The sequence below is a fragment of the Biomphalaria glabrata genome, chromosome 11, assembly GCF_947242115.1.
Source record: "Biomphalaria glabrata chromosome 11, xgBioGlab47.1, whole genome shotgun sequence".
NCBI classification, from domain to species: domain Eukaryota; kingdom Metazoa; phylum Mollusca; class Gastropoda; family Planorbidae; genus Biomphalaria; species Biomphalaria glabrata.
The window spans coordinates 27,818,302-27,837,222 of NC_074721.1; the positions used below are offsets into that span (position 1 = coordinate 27,818,302).

The 18,921-nt window shown below is 32.4% G+C and overlaps 1 protein-coding gene across 2 annotated transcripts in view; it reads left to right on the forward strand.

The window, feature by feature from the left end:
* Positions 1 to 18,921, forward strand: part of LOC129921690 (uncharacterized) — a 140,931-nt gene that overhangs the window by 25,924 nt on the left and 96,086 nt on the right. Inside the window, exons 9-15 of one of the 2 annotated variants that reach the window (XM_056004109.1) lie at positions 4,997 to 5,079; positions 6,466 to 6,509; positions 6,626 to 6,747; positions 12,125 to 12,237; positions 14,534 to 14,671; positions 17,639 to 17,693; positions 18,148 to 18,302. In XM_056004109.1, coding sequence (XP_055860084.1) covers positions 4,997 to 5,079; positions 6,466 to 6,509; positions 6,626 to 6,747; positions 12,125 to 12,237; positions 14,534 to 14,671; positions 17,639 to 17,693; positions 18,148 to 18,302 — 710 coding nt within the window. Of the gene's footprint in view, positions 1 to 4,996; positions 5,080 to 6,465; positions 6,510 to 6,625; positions 6,748 to 12,124; positions 12,238 to 14,533; positions 14,672 to 17,638; positions 17,694 to 18,144; positions 18,303 to 18,921 lie in introns of both variants that reach the window. The other variant, XM_056004108.1, reaches the window with a different exon arrangement.

Genomic DNA, 18,921 nt, shown 5'->3' on the forward strand with positions numbered 1-18,921 from the left:
AAACAAAAAAACTGGCTGTATCAGCTATGATAACCCTACACAAGAATATCACTTGCTGCAGCCTGTATCTACCTCCAGGACGATCTCAGCGGTGTTAGCTGAATAAAGCCGATTTGGAACAATTCCAAAACAAAAAATGCTCCAAGGATATCACAGAAAATATCCTTAATGAACAGAATCCTGCTGATATATTTGCTAGCAAGCTACTTTATATTTCCTCTTAGCTTCCGAAAATCCAAAACGGTAATAGTTTGATACTGCTTGCAAAAGTGCTATTGGCGATAGGAAAAACGGCTGGCTGCAATTAAAAATAATCATTTCCAGGAAAATCCAAAGCTTTTCAGGATAGCTAGAGCGAACGTTAGCGAAAAGAAATTTCTGGATAAAAAACTGAAAGACTTGCTGGACAAATCACATGACTCAGAGCCAGAAGATGAAATACACTATACATCAAGTATCTTCTTAAACTTTTATTGTCAAACCTTTCAAAAAATCTACAACTATGTATTTCAAACGGGCACTTTCCCAAACAGCTGGATGAAAGCCACAGTTATACTGATATCTAAAAAGGGAAGAGATGGGTCTGACCCAGCTAACTATCGCCCAATAACACTAACAAGTTGCATCTAAAAAAACATAAAAAGGTGATAAAAACTCTAAATCCTTCTTCTGATAGGATATGACCAGAAATATTGACGAACTTAACCACTTTATATGAGACGTAATTTACAAATGCAAAGACAAAGACTTGAAGGCAGCCCTCATGACCATAGACTAGGAAAAAGCCTTTGACAGAGTGGACCAATACTACCTCTTTATTACACTAGACAAGACAAACAAAGTCCCTGACCAATTACATAAATTTGTTCTACACGAATGCCATAAGTCAACAAATCGATCTCTTAATGAACGGATTCCATTTAAAGATCGGTCAGGGAAGGGTGCTCCTTTCTGACTGGACCCCCTATTAAAAAAACTCAGATTAGACCAAGAATTCGTAGGTATTAAAATCCCAGGGCAAAATCCCGTAGTTTAAATCAAGGCATATGCAGAAGATACTGCCCTCTTCCCCTCTTCAGCGAGCTGGTCCAAAATTAATATTCAGAAATCAGCCATAATGGGGTTAGGTAGGTGGTATATCCTCTGTGTTTTCTCTTTTAGTCTTCTGATAAAAAAGAGATTAAAATCTGTGACATCGTGTGGACCAAAATTCCGGTACTTCACATTTTAAAAAATGGGATGATAAATCAGATAAGATAAAGAAAATAATAAAAACCTTTCAATTTATGGGTAGGCCAACAACAATTTTTTGAAAGGGCCATTATATTAAACATCCTAATAGTGCCCAAAATTTTGTTTCTGGCCAACAGTGTGTAGCCACGTCCTAGCTTCATAAAAAAAAACTATACAAAATCATTAGAAAATTTATCATCAGAAACACATTCACCAGTATCAAACACAACACACTTTTACAAGATGTATCGGTAGGGTAGTTAGGCACCTTGAAAATTTCACCTTAACCTTGTACTATCTCGGTTTAAAGCTCAACACCCCCCACTATTTCGTCACCCACATCCAGCCCTTTTACAGATCACCAACAAGACACCTACTAAACAATGAAAATCTAATCAAAGAAATGTTCCAGGTTTCAAAGGAGGCAACCAGTAATTCCCAATTAAAGGAAAGGGAAAAAAGTTGTTTTGACATTAACCTTGTTCTTTATATAGGAACGCTGCAGTCTAATCCACAAAAGTGCTGGAATATATGTATTTGAAATGATATTATATATAAATGTATATAGATATATATGTAGATGCACACATTTATATTATCACTAGTATAAAATAGTAAATGATAATTCAAAGAAATAAAATCTTGTTTAAAAGTTGAAGATTAAAAGAGAAAGGGGATAAAGAAGGGTAAAGAAAAAGCAATGTCGCGATCAATGAAGAGGCAGAGCCCAAAAAAGAGGCAATGAAAAGAAGCAAAAGCCCAGGGATTCCTTGGATGTAAACAGCTCGACATATGACGTCAAAGCTAAAAAGATGCCCCATTCTATTTATTTTTTTATTATGTGTTATAAACCAATACTTAGCGCATGTACTTCTACACCCACTTTCCCGCGTTTGCTTCTTACACAATTTCACTTTCCAACATTCACATATTTTCAGTGCAAAAAAAATATTTAAATTTCAAGACTCAATCCAAGCGCATTTATCAGACTAACACACAACAAAAAAAAAAAGGTCAGTGATAGCGCAAAACACAGGTGTCAACTAGGACATCAACACCCCCCCCCCAAAAAAAAAAAACAACAACATTGTTTTAGTTGTAGGGGGAAAGTACCAACGGATAAGCCGCTAATTAGGTCACAAACACTAAGCGTGCTAGATACGTATTATATATAGATATGTTGTTTGTTTTTGTGTGTGACAAATACTAAGCGTGCTCTAAAATTTGTTTTTGGGTAAAGTATGTGGTTTACAAGCTACCATAGCTTTTAAGTTTCTTCCCCCCCCCTGTCCCGATCGAAAGATATATAGCACTGACTTTTAGACTGTTACATACACTGAACGTGTTAGATACGTAGAGCCACGCATGTTTTGTTTTTTAGATCAACCACGTAAACTAGCTTGGGATGGGCAGGATTATCTATTGGCTACCAAAGCTTATTTGGCTCTCCCCCAAATAAATAATATCTGATATATATAATATCTAAAGGGCCTTATATCCCAAAAACAGCTTAGACCTTTTCAAGACATTTAATTAAATAAGTACTGGTACGGTAATATGTCAGTAAAGCGTTACTCGGCTTAGCACTTTACACTTATGTGTATCGTCAGTTTCTAAGCAGAGATGAACGATAAGAAGCGGTACATTCGATATGAAGCATATGAAAATGACTAAATTCTGTTTGTCTTAATATGGCGTTAAAAGAAAATTATATAAGTAATAAATTTTAAAGATTAAAATACATTTAAAACACCATACTTTACAAAGAAATTTAAAGATTATAACACTTTTAAAACACCATATTCCTCATGTATTCGAGATTTTTCTTGTGATGTTTGATTCTTATAAGGTTGCACTAGAAAAATGTTAGAAACATTAATCTCTTCTAAATCAACGACATAACCCACTTAAACATATTTCTAATTTTAACGATGAGTATTAATACAATAAAACATATTGTTATGACTTTGCCATGCGCACCACCATCCAGGCTATTGCAGAGATGCGCACCTCTAGTAACCAAACTAGAACAGGATGTTGACATTATTAAGACTAACGATTTCCGCCCAAGTAGAGAGCCAATATGGAGAGATTGTGCCTAAGATAGATGTTGTTTGTGTACCTGTGATGTCTTGTCAATAAATATCGATGTACCTCGTTGAGTTGCCTCACTTAAGTTATTACAATATTTACTTATTAAGGCTAATGAATGAGGAGTTCATAGATACAATCAGTTTTGTACTAAGTCTAATTCTTACGGAAATACACAAATTTATAGATAAAAAATGTTGGCGACTGAGCTTAACTTGTTTGACTGATGTCACTTCCTTTAGAACTACTCTAGATTCTATATCTAGACCTAGATATTCGGAATACATCTAGAACTAGTCTAGAAATCCAGAATCTAGATGTACATAGTCTAAATAGAGATCAGGATTAGTAGGCCTACTAGTGGGTAATAGTGAATCCACTGTTCGAATATATAGTTCGTCTATCGTGGTTCGATGATGACCACTTTGTCATCCAGGGGGCTGAGGGCTTTGCACTGGGGTTTTATGCCTCCTCATGTGGCTGGTGAGACCTATGTGAGCCTGGAATGTTCGGCCGCACACTTGGCAGGTTATTCCAGCTGGAGCTAGTGTCGTTTGTCTTACTTTTCTTTTTTTGGCGTTTTTCTTCTGCCAGCGTTGTTCTTTTTTCCTCAGCAACCTGTGCGCCAGTTTTCACTGCGCGACGCCATGATTCTCTGCCATGTGCCTCTGTCTCCCAGGTGCCTGGGTCTATGCTGAACGCCTTCAGAGAAGCTTTGAGGGTGTCCCTGAAGCGCTTTCTTTGACCACCTTGCAAGCGCTTTCCTTCGCTTAGTTGGCCATACAAGAGTCGTTTAGGGATGCGGTGGTCTTCCATTCTGTAGACGTGACCTGCCCATCGCAGCTGTTCGAATAGAAAACCGGTTAATGGTGCAGGCTAATTTTTTTCTAGCCCTTGAACTCCAATATATTAATCAAAATTGTTTGGGAGAAACACGTATCTGGGAGCAGTAGCGTCACTAGGCGTGGGTGCGAGGGGTGCTGCCGCACCTAGTAAAACCATTTTGGGGATGACAACCAATGTCGTAGTATAAAAAAATGATTTTAAAAAAAGGTGCGGGACATTTACAAGCATTGTGCAATCTTAGCCCGTGTAAATAAACATAAATGATTTGTATTTAGTAGTGAGCGTACTAGAAAAAACAGAGTTAACTAATATTTATATTTGTTGTACACATTTTTTGAACATTTTATAAATACATTTGACTAAGTGATTCTAAATGATGTTAAAATACAGAAAAAAAGAATCTTTCATTGTTACATGTATGGGTTATTTCAGAATTGATGTTTCAGAATAGGTGTTCTTTGAAGAAAAAATCGCTTGCAAAAACTACTTTATAAACTAAGCGGTTTACTTTTAGAAACAAAAAGTGGCCGTTGCACCTAAAATTTGCAAGCAAAAACACATGGTGAAATAAGATGTTTTATATCTCTTCTAGTTTTTGAGAGATGATTGGGACAGCCGGACATTTTGCACAAACGTAATAGCGGTTTTTTCCCTTACAAGAAGCTCTAAAAATCAAATGCACGAAACTATTTTAACTATCAAGGATGACATTTTGTATTACACAGTTATGATTATTATGCGTTTTCTTTTAAACAAATAACATATACATTTTAACTAAAAGCAAGTTTATTTATCAAAATAAATTACCAAAAAACTTTGTATCTAGAATGTCTTATTGTTTACGATGGAACTAAAATGGATGGAAAAGAACAGGAAGTGTATAAGAACAATAATACAATCATTTTAAAGGTAATTGTTGACTAAGTTTTTATCAATTAATACTAGTTAAACAAAAGCTTCTTTAAATTAAATCAGTTCTTTCCAAATGTTTTCCTTAACATAACACTTCGCACATTTTAAGTATTGAAGGGAATGCATTGCTTATTTCTTTTAGAGAGATTAGTTCAAGTGGTTCTCTACGAGGTAATATTTCCAATAATTCGTGGCACACCAAGTATTGTTTTTGTGATATATATATATATATATATATATATATATATATATATATATATATATATATATATATCTATGCCAATTGTAGCTAGGAGGGAGGGGAATGGGGTTGGAGTTACCCCCGCCCCCTCCCAGAAATGAAATTGAGTGACTGATTTTTTGCTTTGATTTTGTTTATTTTAGGTGAGATTTTAATATTAAACCATCACTTGTTTTAGCGAAGCAAAGGGGGTATTAAGTTTACCCTCCCCAACCTAATCTAAAATATAAATTAAGTTCGACAATTGTTTCTCTATACGTTTTTTTTAAACGATTGTAGAAACAACACTATAAAATCACAGAACGGTTAGAGATAATTATCAACAGGGAAACCAGGGATTTTGCAGAATTTAAGTCATTGTTTAATATGAATGACTGAATGCATGACGCGTAGGACACAATCATCCTTTTTTTTTTTTTGAAGTAACGTCTGTATTATATAAGATAAGAACAATCTTTGGACTACTGTGAATGTTTGTCTTTCGCAAAAGAAAAAAGTGTGAAGGATCTTAAATTATACATGAAAAACGTTTTATTGTAAATCCATTTGCAGCCTTTGTCTCAAGTGCTTCTATACACCTACAACTAACATAGATTTAGTTTCCAAGTAAGATATCAATGCTGGAAACAAATTAAGTGATGCTAATAATTAATTTATACGCTGTGTAGCCAGCAAAACTTTCCAAAATCTCTAAAAAAAAAAAAAAAAAGCATTAAAAATGATCACAATCGCACAATGTTTACAAGTAAAATTACTTATTTAAGTAAACAAATAGCGATGAATGGACGAACATCATGTAACGCAACCATCTCACTGATATACATCTAGACAGTACTTCGACTTTTGTCCCAATCATGTCGCCGAATATTGAATATGTAGAAAAAAAAAATCAGATCACTTCCTTTATAAAAAAAAATAAATTTAATCGCTTTTTTATTCTTAGATAAAATGACTTAAAAATATTTGTTTCCGTAAAGAGAAAATATTTTAATAATTTATTTCAAAACACAGAACAAATGCTTATACATTTAGTAATTAGCGAGCTAAGTAATTAATCTACAAATGAAATATAAATTAAAAAGTTAAAAAAAAATAGATGATATGATAAAACTATTTAAAAACTAACAATTCTTTAATTACAGGAATCAGAAAATTTAACTAGATTTGATGAACCCTCAAAGGATAAGTAAATTGTGTTTTTAATTAAGATTCTTACTATCAACTTTAAATTTAAATAATAAACATCTAATTTAAAATGTACTCCATATAAGAATAGATTTTGTTTCTATTTACCCTATCTAGAGATGTACCGAAAAGCAAAGGCAAGACCGGGAAAATTCATTCAAAGAATTACGTCACAATAAACATCAACGAAACATGGACAGAATCGTCCATTGCACAGAAGATATTACAATCGTTTTTGGGTAAGATCTTGTAAAAGACAAAATTCTACTTCAAAAGTTAACAATTAAAATATTTAATAATTAAAAGATATATTTTAAAAAATTAAAATATTAAATAAATAATAAATTATTTAAATAATATTTAAAAATACTTAATACTTTAAATATGTTGTACATTATATATTTTCTCGTTCCAATGAATGCTAAATTAAAAGAATCTATTTCATTAATATTTGTTAACAACATTTAAAACAAAACATATATTTAAAGTTAATATATCTGTTAAATGAATAACATGGCAACACACACATACACACTATAGTACTAGCGGAAAAGGGGGGGGGGTATGATGGGACGCCCCCACCCCCGGTCGGCCGACCCACACTCACCTTCGGGCGGACGAATTTTAGTGAAAAAAATTACACAATTTGTATATGAATTTATTACTATGATATAAAATAATTATACATACTTAAAACTAGTGCTAGAATATTTCGCCCCCCCCCTGTAGTAAGTGAATAGAGGGTGGCGATGGCATCAAACCCCTCACTTTACTATAATCTTTTGAGTGGGACACGGTCCATTTTATTTGTTGAAATTACAGCTTAACAGAATCATTTTAAATATTTATATGATAAAAACTTGTTATTGATATTTCAACAGATCTTTAGATTATGTCGTTCCAATTGTATGTTGGCCGATTGGGGGGGGGAGGTCTTTACATCTACTACCCTTCCAATCTAAACCCTTTGAGTCGGGGGGTCCTATAATTATAATTTGTGAAATAAATTTTGTTGAATTATTATATAATTTTTATAAATGAGATATTTTCAATATTATTTTTCGGCGGCAATCCTCAAAGCCTTGATCTAAATTTGTATGGTATCTTATCTTTTCAAGGAACACATTGGTTGTATTTTCAGTTTAGTAAGGGCCTATACATTTTTATAGAATATTTTTCAGGCAAAACATTATTCAAAAGATTTTTGAAAATTAGATATTTTTGAGCGTTGATGTCTTACGCTAATCAAAACAAGCCTGCTACAAGAAGTCTCATGGGCGCCCGAAAAATGTTTGCATCGGGGGGTGCAAGTTGCCTCATATGGCTAAATTTGTAGCTTTAACTTTTTATTACAGAGAAAATTAAAGAAAAGAACTGATGCCCTCTCGTTCCATCCCCATTATTATGCGATATTATTCACTGTAAACAATTGTTTTATGAAATAAAAAACAACAACATGTGAACAAACTATTTTCTGTAGACGTTGGTAAGTTTATCAGTGCGGAATCGTTTTTATGAAGCCATTTCTGAAATGTTCCTCAGCATGGTCAAGTTGGTTTTTGAATATGTCATTAATGTGACAGCTGTTGAGCGGCTCCTAATGCTAAGATGGACAGACTGCAACATCACGGAACCTGGTTAAAGAACGGATAAATAATTGAGGTCAATAAAAAGATAAATTAAAAAAAAAACACACAGACAGCGTTATTTTAAAATATGCCAACCATTTAAACATCTTCTCAAAGTTGTGACTTAAAGAGTGAATGAATTCGTATTTCTCTGGCCGTCGTGACTCACTCAATAAGATGTAAATTAAACACCATCGCTTGAGACTGTTACGGAAGAAATAGATTATCTTGTTGATGACACCAACAGCATGACGTATATCTGGAACATCATGTAGGTCAATGCTCACAAATTCAGGTCTGTTAGACGCACAACGAACAAGGTCTTCTTTTGGATATTTTTCTCGAATCCTTGCCTGAATACAGTTCTGAATGCTACCCATCACGGGGCAGTCATCGAAGCCTTGAAGTGTTACCTGCATTTGGGGTTTGTTTTTATTCAACACCGCAATACCATTTGAAAACAAAGACATCGTCATAATCTATCTATTTTTTTATATATAAAAATTGCATTATTATATTCATTTGTTTGTTATCAAAAATGTGTACACTATGTAATTTATTGCAGAATTAGTGTTTAAAATATTATGTAGTTATTTATGATATAAAGTCTGATCTGTCAGTCAGTACATGAATATAATGTAGACTAAGCTAAGTTGCATAAACAATTTGACACAATTATTAATGTCTTTATTTTGTGATGATCTAATTATCAAACCTTTACATAAGACACTTTAATGCTGTTTTTTTTTTTTTGGGGGGGGGACGGCTCATTTCACCATTATAATTGTTATTTCTACGGCCAGCGGGACTTAATTTGAGAATCAATTTTGACATAGTCACTGAGAAGGTTTTACAAACAATTAAAAAAAATAATTATTTTATAAGAAAGCGACTGCGTGATTGTAAAAATAGTATGAATAGAGCTATCAAAATAGCTAATCAAACTAAGAAAATGGTCACAACGGAGCTTCTCTATGAGGATTTTTTCGCCCTTCTAGTTCACAATGAATATTACCTCCAGAACGCGGTAAACGAATTTGCATACGCTGCTGCCTCGGGAAAAAAGAATTCATGTTCCAGAAGTCACCCAATGATACAAACTCAGCCCCAAGGATCACAGTAAACGGAAAGACCATTAACATGGTAGACCACTTCACATATCTAGGTAGTATAGTGTCAAATGACGACTCACTTTCAAGGGAAGTTTATAACCGTCTGGCCAGGGCCAGTAGCACTTTTGAACGCCTTCAGGTGAGAGTTTAGCGGAACAAATCGCTCCGCCTGCCTAAAAAAATCAATGTCTACTAGGCGGTGGTTCTCTCAACTCTTCTATACGGCTCTGAGATATGGACACTATACAAAAAACAACTAAGACGTCTTGATTTTTTTCAACAAAGATGCTTGTGTTCCATCATGGACATTGTTAGGACCGCATTACAAACAGTGATGTCCTTGCAAACGCCGGTATGGACAGTATAGAGGGACTTCTTATGGTTCGACAGCTACGCTGTGGAAGGCACGTATCCCGTATGGGAGACGAACGGATGCCAAAGGCAGTCTTTTTTGGTGACGTGGTCAAAGTAACAGAGACGCCCCAAGGAAACGTTTCATAGACCATCTTAAGCGTCAACTTTCCTTGGTTGACATAGAAAAGAGCACCTGGTTGCATGCGACGTCGGAACGAGACAGCTGGAGGTCACTCACGATGGTCGCGGATACACATTTAGGACAAAAAGAAAATCTGCTGCCGAGGACTAACGCAGACGGCGAAAAGAAAATCTAAATCGACCACCTTTGGACAATGGTTATGCTTGCCCTGGATGTGGCAAAATATGTAGGTCACAACTGAGAGTACGCAGCCACGACGAAATACTGCATTCCTCACTAATCTTAGTACTCGAAGACAAGCCTTATTATTATTATCCCCAATTATCCTGTCCAATCATAGTGTCTTTACATAGCGGTGTGCCCGACTTATGAATGGGACTATTAAAATGTATGTCAACACGGAAGCAATATCGATAGAATGTATGTAGAAATGCTTTAAAAAAACTAACTTTCAAGTTTCATTTGATAAAAATAAGAAATGAATGGAATTTATTTTGTATGTTTATGTATTAAAGTATAAAGTAAATATATCATCTTTGATATTTAAATTCGATCTAGAGTTTGATCTAGAGTTACGCTACTCTACACTCGACATTGAGATTTATTAACACTACAAAAAGCCGTGAACATTTTTTTAAAAAGTTGGATCAAGGCGTTGTTTTATAAAGTTGTTAAAAGAAGTAAAGTTGTTTTTTTTTAAACTCTATCCTATGTAACGTATACTTTAATTTTTAAGATCTAGATCTTGTAATTGAACGTCAAAAATAAAAATACTATCGTCTCCTAATTATAATTGTGCAATTACAAAATCTAGAAAGATCTCGGTAATCAATCTATTTAATTGTACATAAGATGATTAAAATCAACATGAATTTTTTTCAATCCAGGATTTTTGAAGCATTATCTTAATGGAAACAAACAAGAAATGGCTTTGTTTCATATATTTACGTGAATATCCGAGAAATGATTTTGCATTATTCCTAAACTTTAAAAACTAGAGATCATTACTTTTCTGAGAATAAAATGATTTACTGGGATGATTATTCCTTGAGTTTCAAAAAGCGTTTACGTACATATATATATATATATATATATATTGTTGTAACTCTAGGGTAGGCACTCAACGTAAAGGCAGACAACTCAACACAGTTTAACAGGAAATAAAGACAGGTGTTTATTCACTAGGACAAACACATAACATTCTTCAACTTCCTCAGAGTCTTGCTACTAATTTACCAGTCCTTTAGACAGCAACCTGAATGTGGACCAACGACAGAATTTCCCGCTTCACCCCAGGTCCCTTCTACAACCTTCAGGCAGCACAAAAGCTGGCTTCTTAGTTTCCAAACATTCAGACTCTTCACAATCCCTAATGCACTGTTATACTCCATCTCCTAGTGTCTTCCTGTTTACCTTCACAAGTGCGATAGTGCGCACCTCAAGCACTGGTGCAAGGCAGGGTTCAACAATTGAATCGATCAATAGCGAATAATAATTTAATTCCAGTTTCCAGTGTAGTATAATATATAAATCTTTGAGATAGATGAATGTGATTTTAAAGTACGTCAGGACTTCTAAATTCGCAGATTTAAGGAATAATTTTTTTGTAAAAATGCTTTTAAAAGACAAATTTGAAGGTTACATTTATTAAATAATGAAATCAATAGACTATATTTAGTATTTTATGTGTCAAAGTAAAAAAAACTATCTGTGCAAAGTAAAGTTCTCTTATAATTAGTCTTAGAACAAGATACTTTCGAACTTTTCTCATATAAACATTAGGGATGATTAAAATATTTTTTTATAAACCAAATAAGAACATTAAACTAAAATGTTAATTTAAGTTGGTTACGCCAATAATGGAATATGCATTCTCTTTTTGGGACCCTTCAACTCTAGAAAACATTAAGAAACTGTAACAGACACAAAATAGAGAAGTGAGATTCATAACAAACGAATATTCACATTTGACTAGAGTAACACCTTGAGTAAAGTCACTAAATTTAGAAAGCCTTCAGGACAGAAGACTCAAAAGTAAAGTAGCAATTATACACTAAACCATAATCTTAAATACAAAAACAAAATTTAATTAAAAATACTCAGAAAGACACAACAAAAAGCGATAAGAGGTAGAGAGAGAGAGAGAGAGGGCTTTGTAAATAGATAAATAGAAAGATAGTTAGAAAGATAAATAGATAGATACGATTATTGATTAAAAAAAATAGATTAACAGATTGTTATTAGTGAATATAATTAGGGGAAACAAATTTAAGATAGACCTAAAATGGTACCTAAATCACCATTCAGCTATTTGCAAATCTATGAAAATAATGAAAACAAAGTAGTTCATGAAGATATTTTATTTCTTTGCGCCATTTAGGTAAAGGTATTATAGCATCTACGGATTTTCGTTTACTGTGCATTCGGCTGAATCATTTAGACCTTGCAGTTCAACATGGTGGACTGTGGAAGTTCAAAAAATCGTCGTCTCAGGTATTTTAATGTTGTTCATATTTCCTCCAATTTAGATGCAGCCTTGCAGTACTTCAATATAAGAAAATAATTTTAACAATGTTAATATTATTTTGTTATTTCGTTTTAAAGCCGCCTGCTGTCAGATTCCTTATTCAATGTCAGTTAAAGCAGGTTGGTGCCTAAGCTTGTCTATAAAGCTTTTGTGTGGGACATCTCAGTTACGTATACCACCCTTCAACTTACACTAAAAAAAACTCTTTGCAAACGATCGTCCCCATATACGGGATAGTGCTATCACCAGCGTAACTGTCGGACCATAAAAGTCCCTCTATAATTTCCTTACCAGCATTCGCTAGAACATAGTCATTTGTACTGCGGCCCTGCCACTGTATGTCCTTGATGGAGTGAAACATCTTTGGTGAACGCGTTCAAGAAGCCATAATTGCTTTCTGTAAAGTACTTATGTCTCAGATTAATATTGATTTGCTTGGTAGACACTGATTTTCATAGACAGGCAGAGCGATTTATTCTGCCCATTCATTCCTTGAGGCGTCCTAATGCACTACTGACTTAAGACATTATTCAACCTAGAGAGGCTCAGTAACTTGGTACTTAATATTCTACAAGAAAAAAAATGTGTAGAGCTTGATGTAAGAATAAACGAAACCAAGATTGTCTTTTTTATGTCATAAAGGAGAGAAGTCAACGCATTTTTACAATTTCCATTTAAGTCAGAACTACATGGAATTCGTTTAGGCGGAACTTAAATGGGATCTCAAAAAACGGTTCTAATATTTTTTTTCTAGTAATTTAAAAGTTGATAAATATTGCTGATGAAAGAATTACTAGCTCACTCGCCACACAGATAAAACTCTTATTTAACTGTTCTATTTTTAAAGCAAAAAACAAAAAAAAATGTTAATTTGACTTTAGTATTTGATATTGATTTAGAGCCAAATCGGTTGAAACTATATTTTAAGGTGATCATAATTTATTTCGTAGGTGGGGAAATAGGTGCCGAAAAAAAAAGTCTGTCTGTCTGGTAAAAGTTTGTACACGTTTTTTCACCGGCATCCAATCTCAGATCAGTCTAAAATGGCTCAAAGTTAATTTTGCTAATTAATATTTTGTTTTACATCTTGAACATGAAAAAGAAAGTTTACTTGGCTGAAGTGGTGGTATAAGCAAAGTTATTCCTCTTTAATGTTTGCCGATCTAAATTTAAAAAAAAAATATAACAATGCAATTGTCACGTACACTGTATCGATGTTTAGCCAAGGTCTACCTGCAAGGTCAACTAGCTCGGGAAAAACCAGACTTGTAATTACTTTTATTTTCAAAATGAACTTCATTGGCTTAGAAAGTTAATTGTTGTACATTGGGCTGCATTTATTGGTCAGATCTCAACCAAGCCGCAAAGAGATATGAGTCACATGGCAAATCGCCCAAAGCTTAGATTTTCTTTATATTTTAGTTAGTCTTGTTTTGGAACGTGTAGCGATAAAATCGAGTCTTGTGTTTGGAACTTGTAGTGTTAACATCTAACTTGTATGTAACGTAAAATTGAGAATATATATATTTTTTGTATTGAGACCCAGATATATTATTGTGTACATCAGTTATTCAAGTACATTTAACCATTGTAACTATTTGCGAATTGTGTTTTCAAGTTATTAATTAAAGTAATTGTTTTGAACGAAGAGAAGTTTCTTTATTGAATATAGAACGTACTTAGATCATATTTGTCAAGTAGTAACTCCTAGACCTAGATGATCCTCTTATCAATTGGCAACATTCCGAATGATTGTATGATCAACATAAAGCTGTCTACTTATATACGATCATCTTATTGAAAGATTATTTCAAGATCCTCGGCAACACAATCATTGATAGTGCAATATAGTTCAAGTCTGATCGTGACATCTGGCACCATTGGTGACACGTTACAGTAGCACTATTAGTGATTGTGACAGCAATCTTCTCTAGGCATAAGTAGCTTACTAGCAGAGAGGTAATAGCGTCGGATAGAGGACGCATAAGCCACATTTTCGATTTTTTGTAGTTTTCCTATTTTTTTAGTTGTTTTTTTTTTGTAACTAATTGATACAATTGCACTTTATATAAGCTTATTTCTTTTTTCTAAATTAATTTCAGGTTTTTCTTTTCTATTCATAATTAGTTATTAAGTTAATAAAATCAAAGTATTTACTTATCAGCTCCATGAAGGTTGATGGTCTTAAAAAATTACAATTTCTATGCTGCTTCTTTAACTTTGTTTAACCATTATTTCGTTTTTTGTGTCAACTCATTTTAGGCTAGTGATGACAATAAGAAATCAGAAAAACAGTTTGTGTTGCTTTCCATACAACTTGAGCGCTTTGAGTTTATTAAATATCTTATACAACAAGGAGTTCAAATAAAAGAGTATTTAAATGAAAAGGATATCATTGACGTAAGTATAATCATGAAACTATACTAAAGGAACGACTTTTTTTACAAAGCCGTATAGAAAACAGCTACTTTGTGCATGTTATTGGCAATACCTACAAAAAAAATGATGGAGTTTGCGCATCAAACGCACTCAATTTATCCCTGTTGCTTAGAAAAAAGGTTGTTTTTTTTTGTATTAATATAAACTGATCAATAAAAACATTTTCCATTTTCAGACAAGCTGTTATAGTATATAAAGTTTATTAGAGTCAGAGATTAGTACAAATGATTTTATTTTTGATCACCCTTTGCGTCAAATTCATTCTAAGTATATGCTTCTCTTTTGAAGTTCGTTCGTTTGCTTAGTAAAGTTCATATTAGGTATTTTCTACTAGATCTGGGTATTATTTTATGTGCTACTTATAAAGGTAAACTTACATTTAAATATACATTTAAAAAGACGAAATCCATAGAGAATGCACAGTTTATTTCATATTTGCATAAGAACAGTCACCTATAATTAATACAAAACGTAGGCCTACATATAGGCCTACAGCAAACGAAGTTAATAAACATACAATTGATAGAAGTAGCCATTTTTATTAAAAAGTAAATTTTTATAGATCTATAATCTACATATATTATTAAGAGATTTTTCAAAATTTAGATTTTGAAAATAAAATTAATGCCTATTAGGTCTATTGATATTAGATATATTCGCATTCGATATATTTAGAGACTTAGAACTATATTGTCACTGTTGTGTATTTTCGACATCATAAATGTCACTGTGGTTATGTTTTGATGCTGTGCTATTATTGTCGGTTTATCTATGTAGGCGTGGTGGTGACATTGGGTTTATGTTATAATTCACAGAATAAGGAAATGACACTTGATGTTGCAGACACAAATAAGTTTAATATAAGTAATAACACCACATAGTGAATATGATACACATTTCAATCCAGTAATGACCAGTATTAATCCTCTTTAGAAATATGGCGAATAAATAATAACTTAGTAACTCATCTATAACCAACTTCTTTGAACAACTAACTCAACTGACTATATTAAGTGACTCTATCAAGTGCTTGCTACCAACTCCCTATCTTGACTGACTGCTCTTAACCCTGGTTCACTTAACGTCAAAAGTGTTCTTACTGCAACATGAGTTGTGAATAACATTCACAATATAGAAATAGGGTTTCTACACTATGGCACCAACTTTGAGGTGGTGACATATATCTAATGATGCTACTTTATTTTTAGCAATGTTTATAAATGTCGAGCTCAAGTATCTATATCCTTACGATATTAGAAACGAACATTTTAATTCTAGACTTTATTTAAAAATACATGTGGACGGGAGTGTCTCTTCAAAACAGGTTTCAATTTAGGTTTTTGTTTTGTTATAAAATGTACAAGAAATGTTTAAAACAATTATAAATATTAGTTAAAAGTGTTTTTCCTGGTCAACTAGCTGCTAAAATTTAAAGAAAACATTTATGTTTGTTTTTAAAGGCAAACAATGCACTTTGTATGTAAATATCACGCAAATTTTTTAAAATAGACTTTTTATGCAGTGACATTCGTGTAGTAGCGTAAAGACCGGCCAAGACACGAATCCATACCAATTACCTAAAAAAAATATATAGATTTTATTTATTTTTTGTATAGTGCCTCCATTAGGGTAATAGTCTCTTATTTTTAAGCGCTTTGTCTGTTGGTTGGTCTGTCCGTCACGTTTATATAAAAAACAACACTAAACGCTATTGAAAATCTGCTTTAATATTTAATGCTCCTTCCAAAACATTGCAATAGATTTAAGTATCTAAAATAGAATGTTCCAGATGTTTAAATAAATAGGAAGAAGAATGAAATTGTTCTGGATATTGTTTTATAAAAAAAAATATGTCAAAGGATTATTTGAAATAGTAACATTGACTTATATTACCCTTATATTATTGGACAATAAAATAGTTTAATTATCGATATCCAACTGTTCCGTATTTTCCACTTAAAACAAATGTATGTCAAATTGTTCAGGATTTTAAAAAAAAGAATGTAATTTATTAGAAACGATTATTGGAAAATAGTATTTAGACTTATTTTACATTGAATTTTCTTGCTGAACCATAACAGAGTTTTTCTTTATATGTAAAGAATGTTCCGGATTTAATTTTGATAAAGAAATAAACCTATATTACTTAAATTTTCTTACAAATTATTGCCAAAATTGTTCCGAAATTTATATGAAAAATCTACTATCACAAACAATTGTTTAAAATCTCTCTTCTAATAAATAAAACAAGTATTCTTTTGCTTATTTATGAATATCGGTTGTTTCGGATTTTTATAAAAAACATTATAACTCTTACTTATCTAAAATCGTACTTCTGCCGCAATTAACATTTACTTTTCTAGCTAAACGTTTTAAAATCTAATGATCGTTAATATTATTTTCCTTTTCTTTAGGAAAAAAAATTCCTAACACCAAAATATGGTAAAAAAATATTTTCACGATACTATGGTACATCTAATTTTTATACAATAGTATTTCAAAGATTAATTTAATTTATATATATATATATATATATATATATATATATATATAAACATCTGAAACAATATATTATAGATACTTAAATCTATTGCAATATTTCGGAAGGAAAAAAATTAAAGATTAAATAAATTTACTATAGCTTTTAGTTGTATTTTTTTTTCAATATTAACATGACGGACAAAATACGTCTACTATGGTTGGTCACTACCTAAGTAAAATAAAGTGTATAACATTGTTCATAAGCAACAATCTTTATATACTTTTTACTAGACACGGATGAAATAGCATACATAAGAAATACAAAAACTGCTGCTTTGTTATGATGTTCTAGTTTTAAAACATTGAAAATCTACACTTCAAATACTTGTCAAATATTTTTTAAATCGGCATGATAACATAAAATATGTTATATTCTACATCTTATAGGATGCAAAGAAAGACATAGAACATCTAAAAGTTAAATATTCATTTAAAAAGAAAGGTTTGTTGTTGTTTTTTTTTACATATTGTAATAACTTAAGTGAGGCAACTCAACGAGGACATAGACGTTTATTTACATGGAGACATGACAAACACAGAGGGGCATCTGCCTTGAGCACAGCATCTCCATATTGGCTCTTTCCTTTGGCAAAAATCGGTAGTCTCCTAATGTCAACATCCGACTTGTTTAGTCACAGATAGTGCGCACCTTCTTTCTGCACTATCTTGGATGGCGGTGCGCATGGCAAAGTCATAACAATATATTGAACATTTTCATGCAAAAAATATACCTTGAATGTAAAACAAAATGCCTTCATATAAATTAAGTAAATAAAATATGAATTACTTATGTATATATTAAATTTACTAATCATACTAAGGGCTATAAATATTATGTCGAATATTATATTAAGAATGTGTGATCTCCGTTTTATTAATAAAATCTGATACAGAAGAACAGGAAAAACAAAAGCAGACAAGCGAAAAATCTGTTAATCAAACTGATCAAAGCTCAAACACAAGAGATGATTCTGAAGAATGCAATCTTTTTATATGTGCAGTTCTAGCAGAGAATTTTAAGTTGGCTTTAATATTATGGAGAACATTATCCGTAAGTATTTTTTCTTGATAGTAGTGTAAATTATAAAATAAAACTAGAATCGAAAAAAAAAGACATCAAGAGTTTTATTTTTTATTTTTAGCGTCCCTCAGAAGAAAAAAAGACGCTATTAGTTTTAAGTGGAATATTTGTCCGTCTGTTCATCCGTCCCGTTTAGATCTCGTAAATTAGAAAAGATATTGAAAATGTGAAAAATAAATATTTTAGACCATTTAAAGTGCTGATGCTACGGCTACTTTTTTTTTTCTTTTTTGAATGCGAAAAATCTTTTTAATTTTGATCGTTTAAAGTAATAACAATTAAAAATAGAAGATATCCCTTAAAATGACAACCTAAGAACAGACAGAATCCTTTCAAATACGTATCTCTCCGCAACAATTTCGCTTCATTTATTTAAGTAGATGGACTAGTAAAATTAAAAACAAAAAATCAATGCGCGCATCAAACTCTGCCCGGACCTAATCATGAACTTTGTTGACTGGATTCTTCTTTTTAATGTAACGTCTATTTTTTATAACATAAAATAAATCAAGATATTTAGTGAAGTTAAAATATTTTCCCAGCGTCACTGGGAAAGGCCCTCGCCTTTATCATGTGGCTTTTGGAGGTG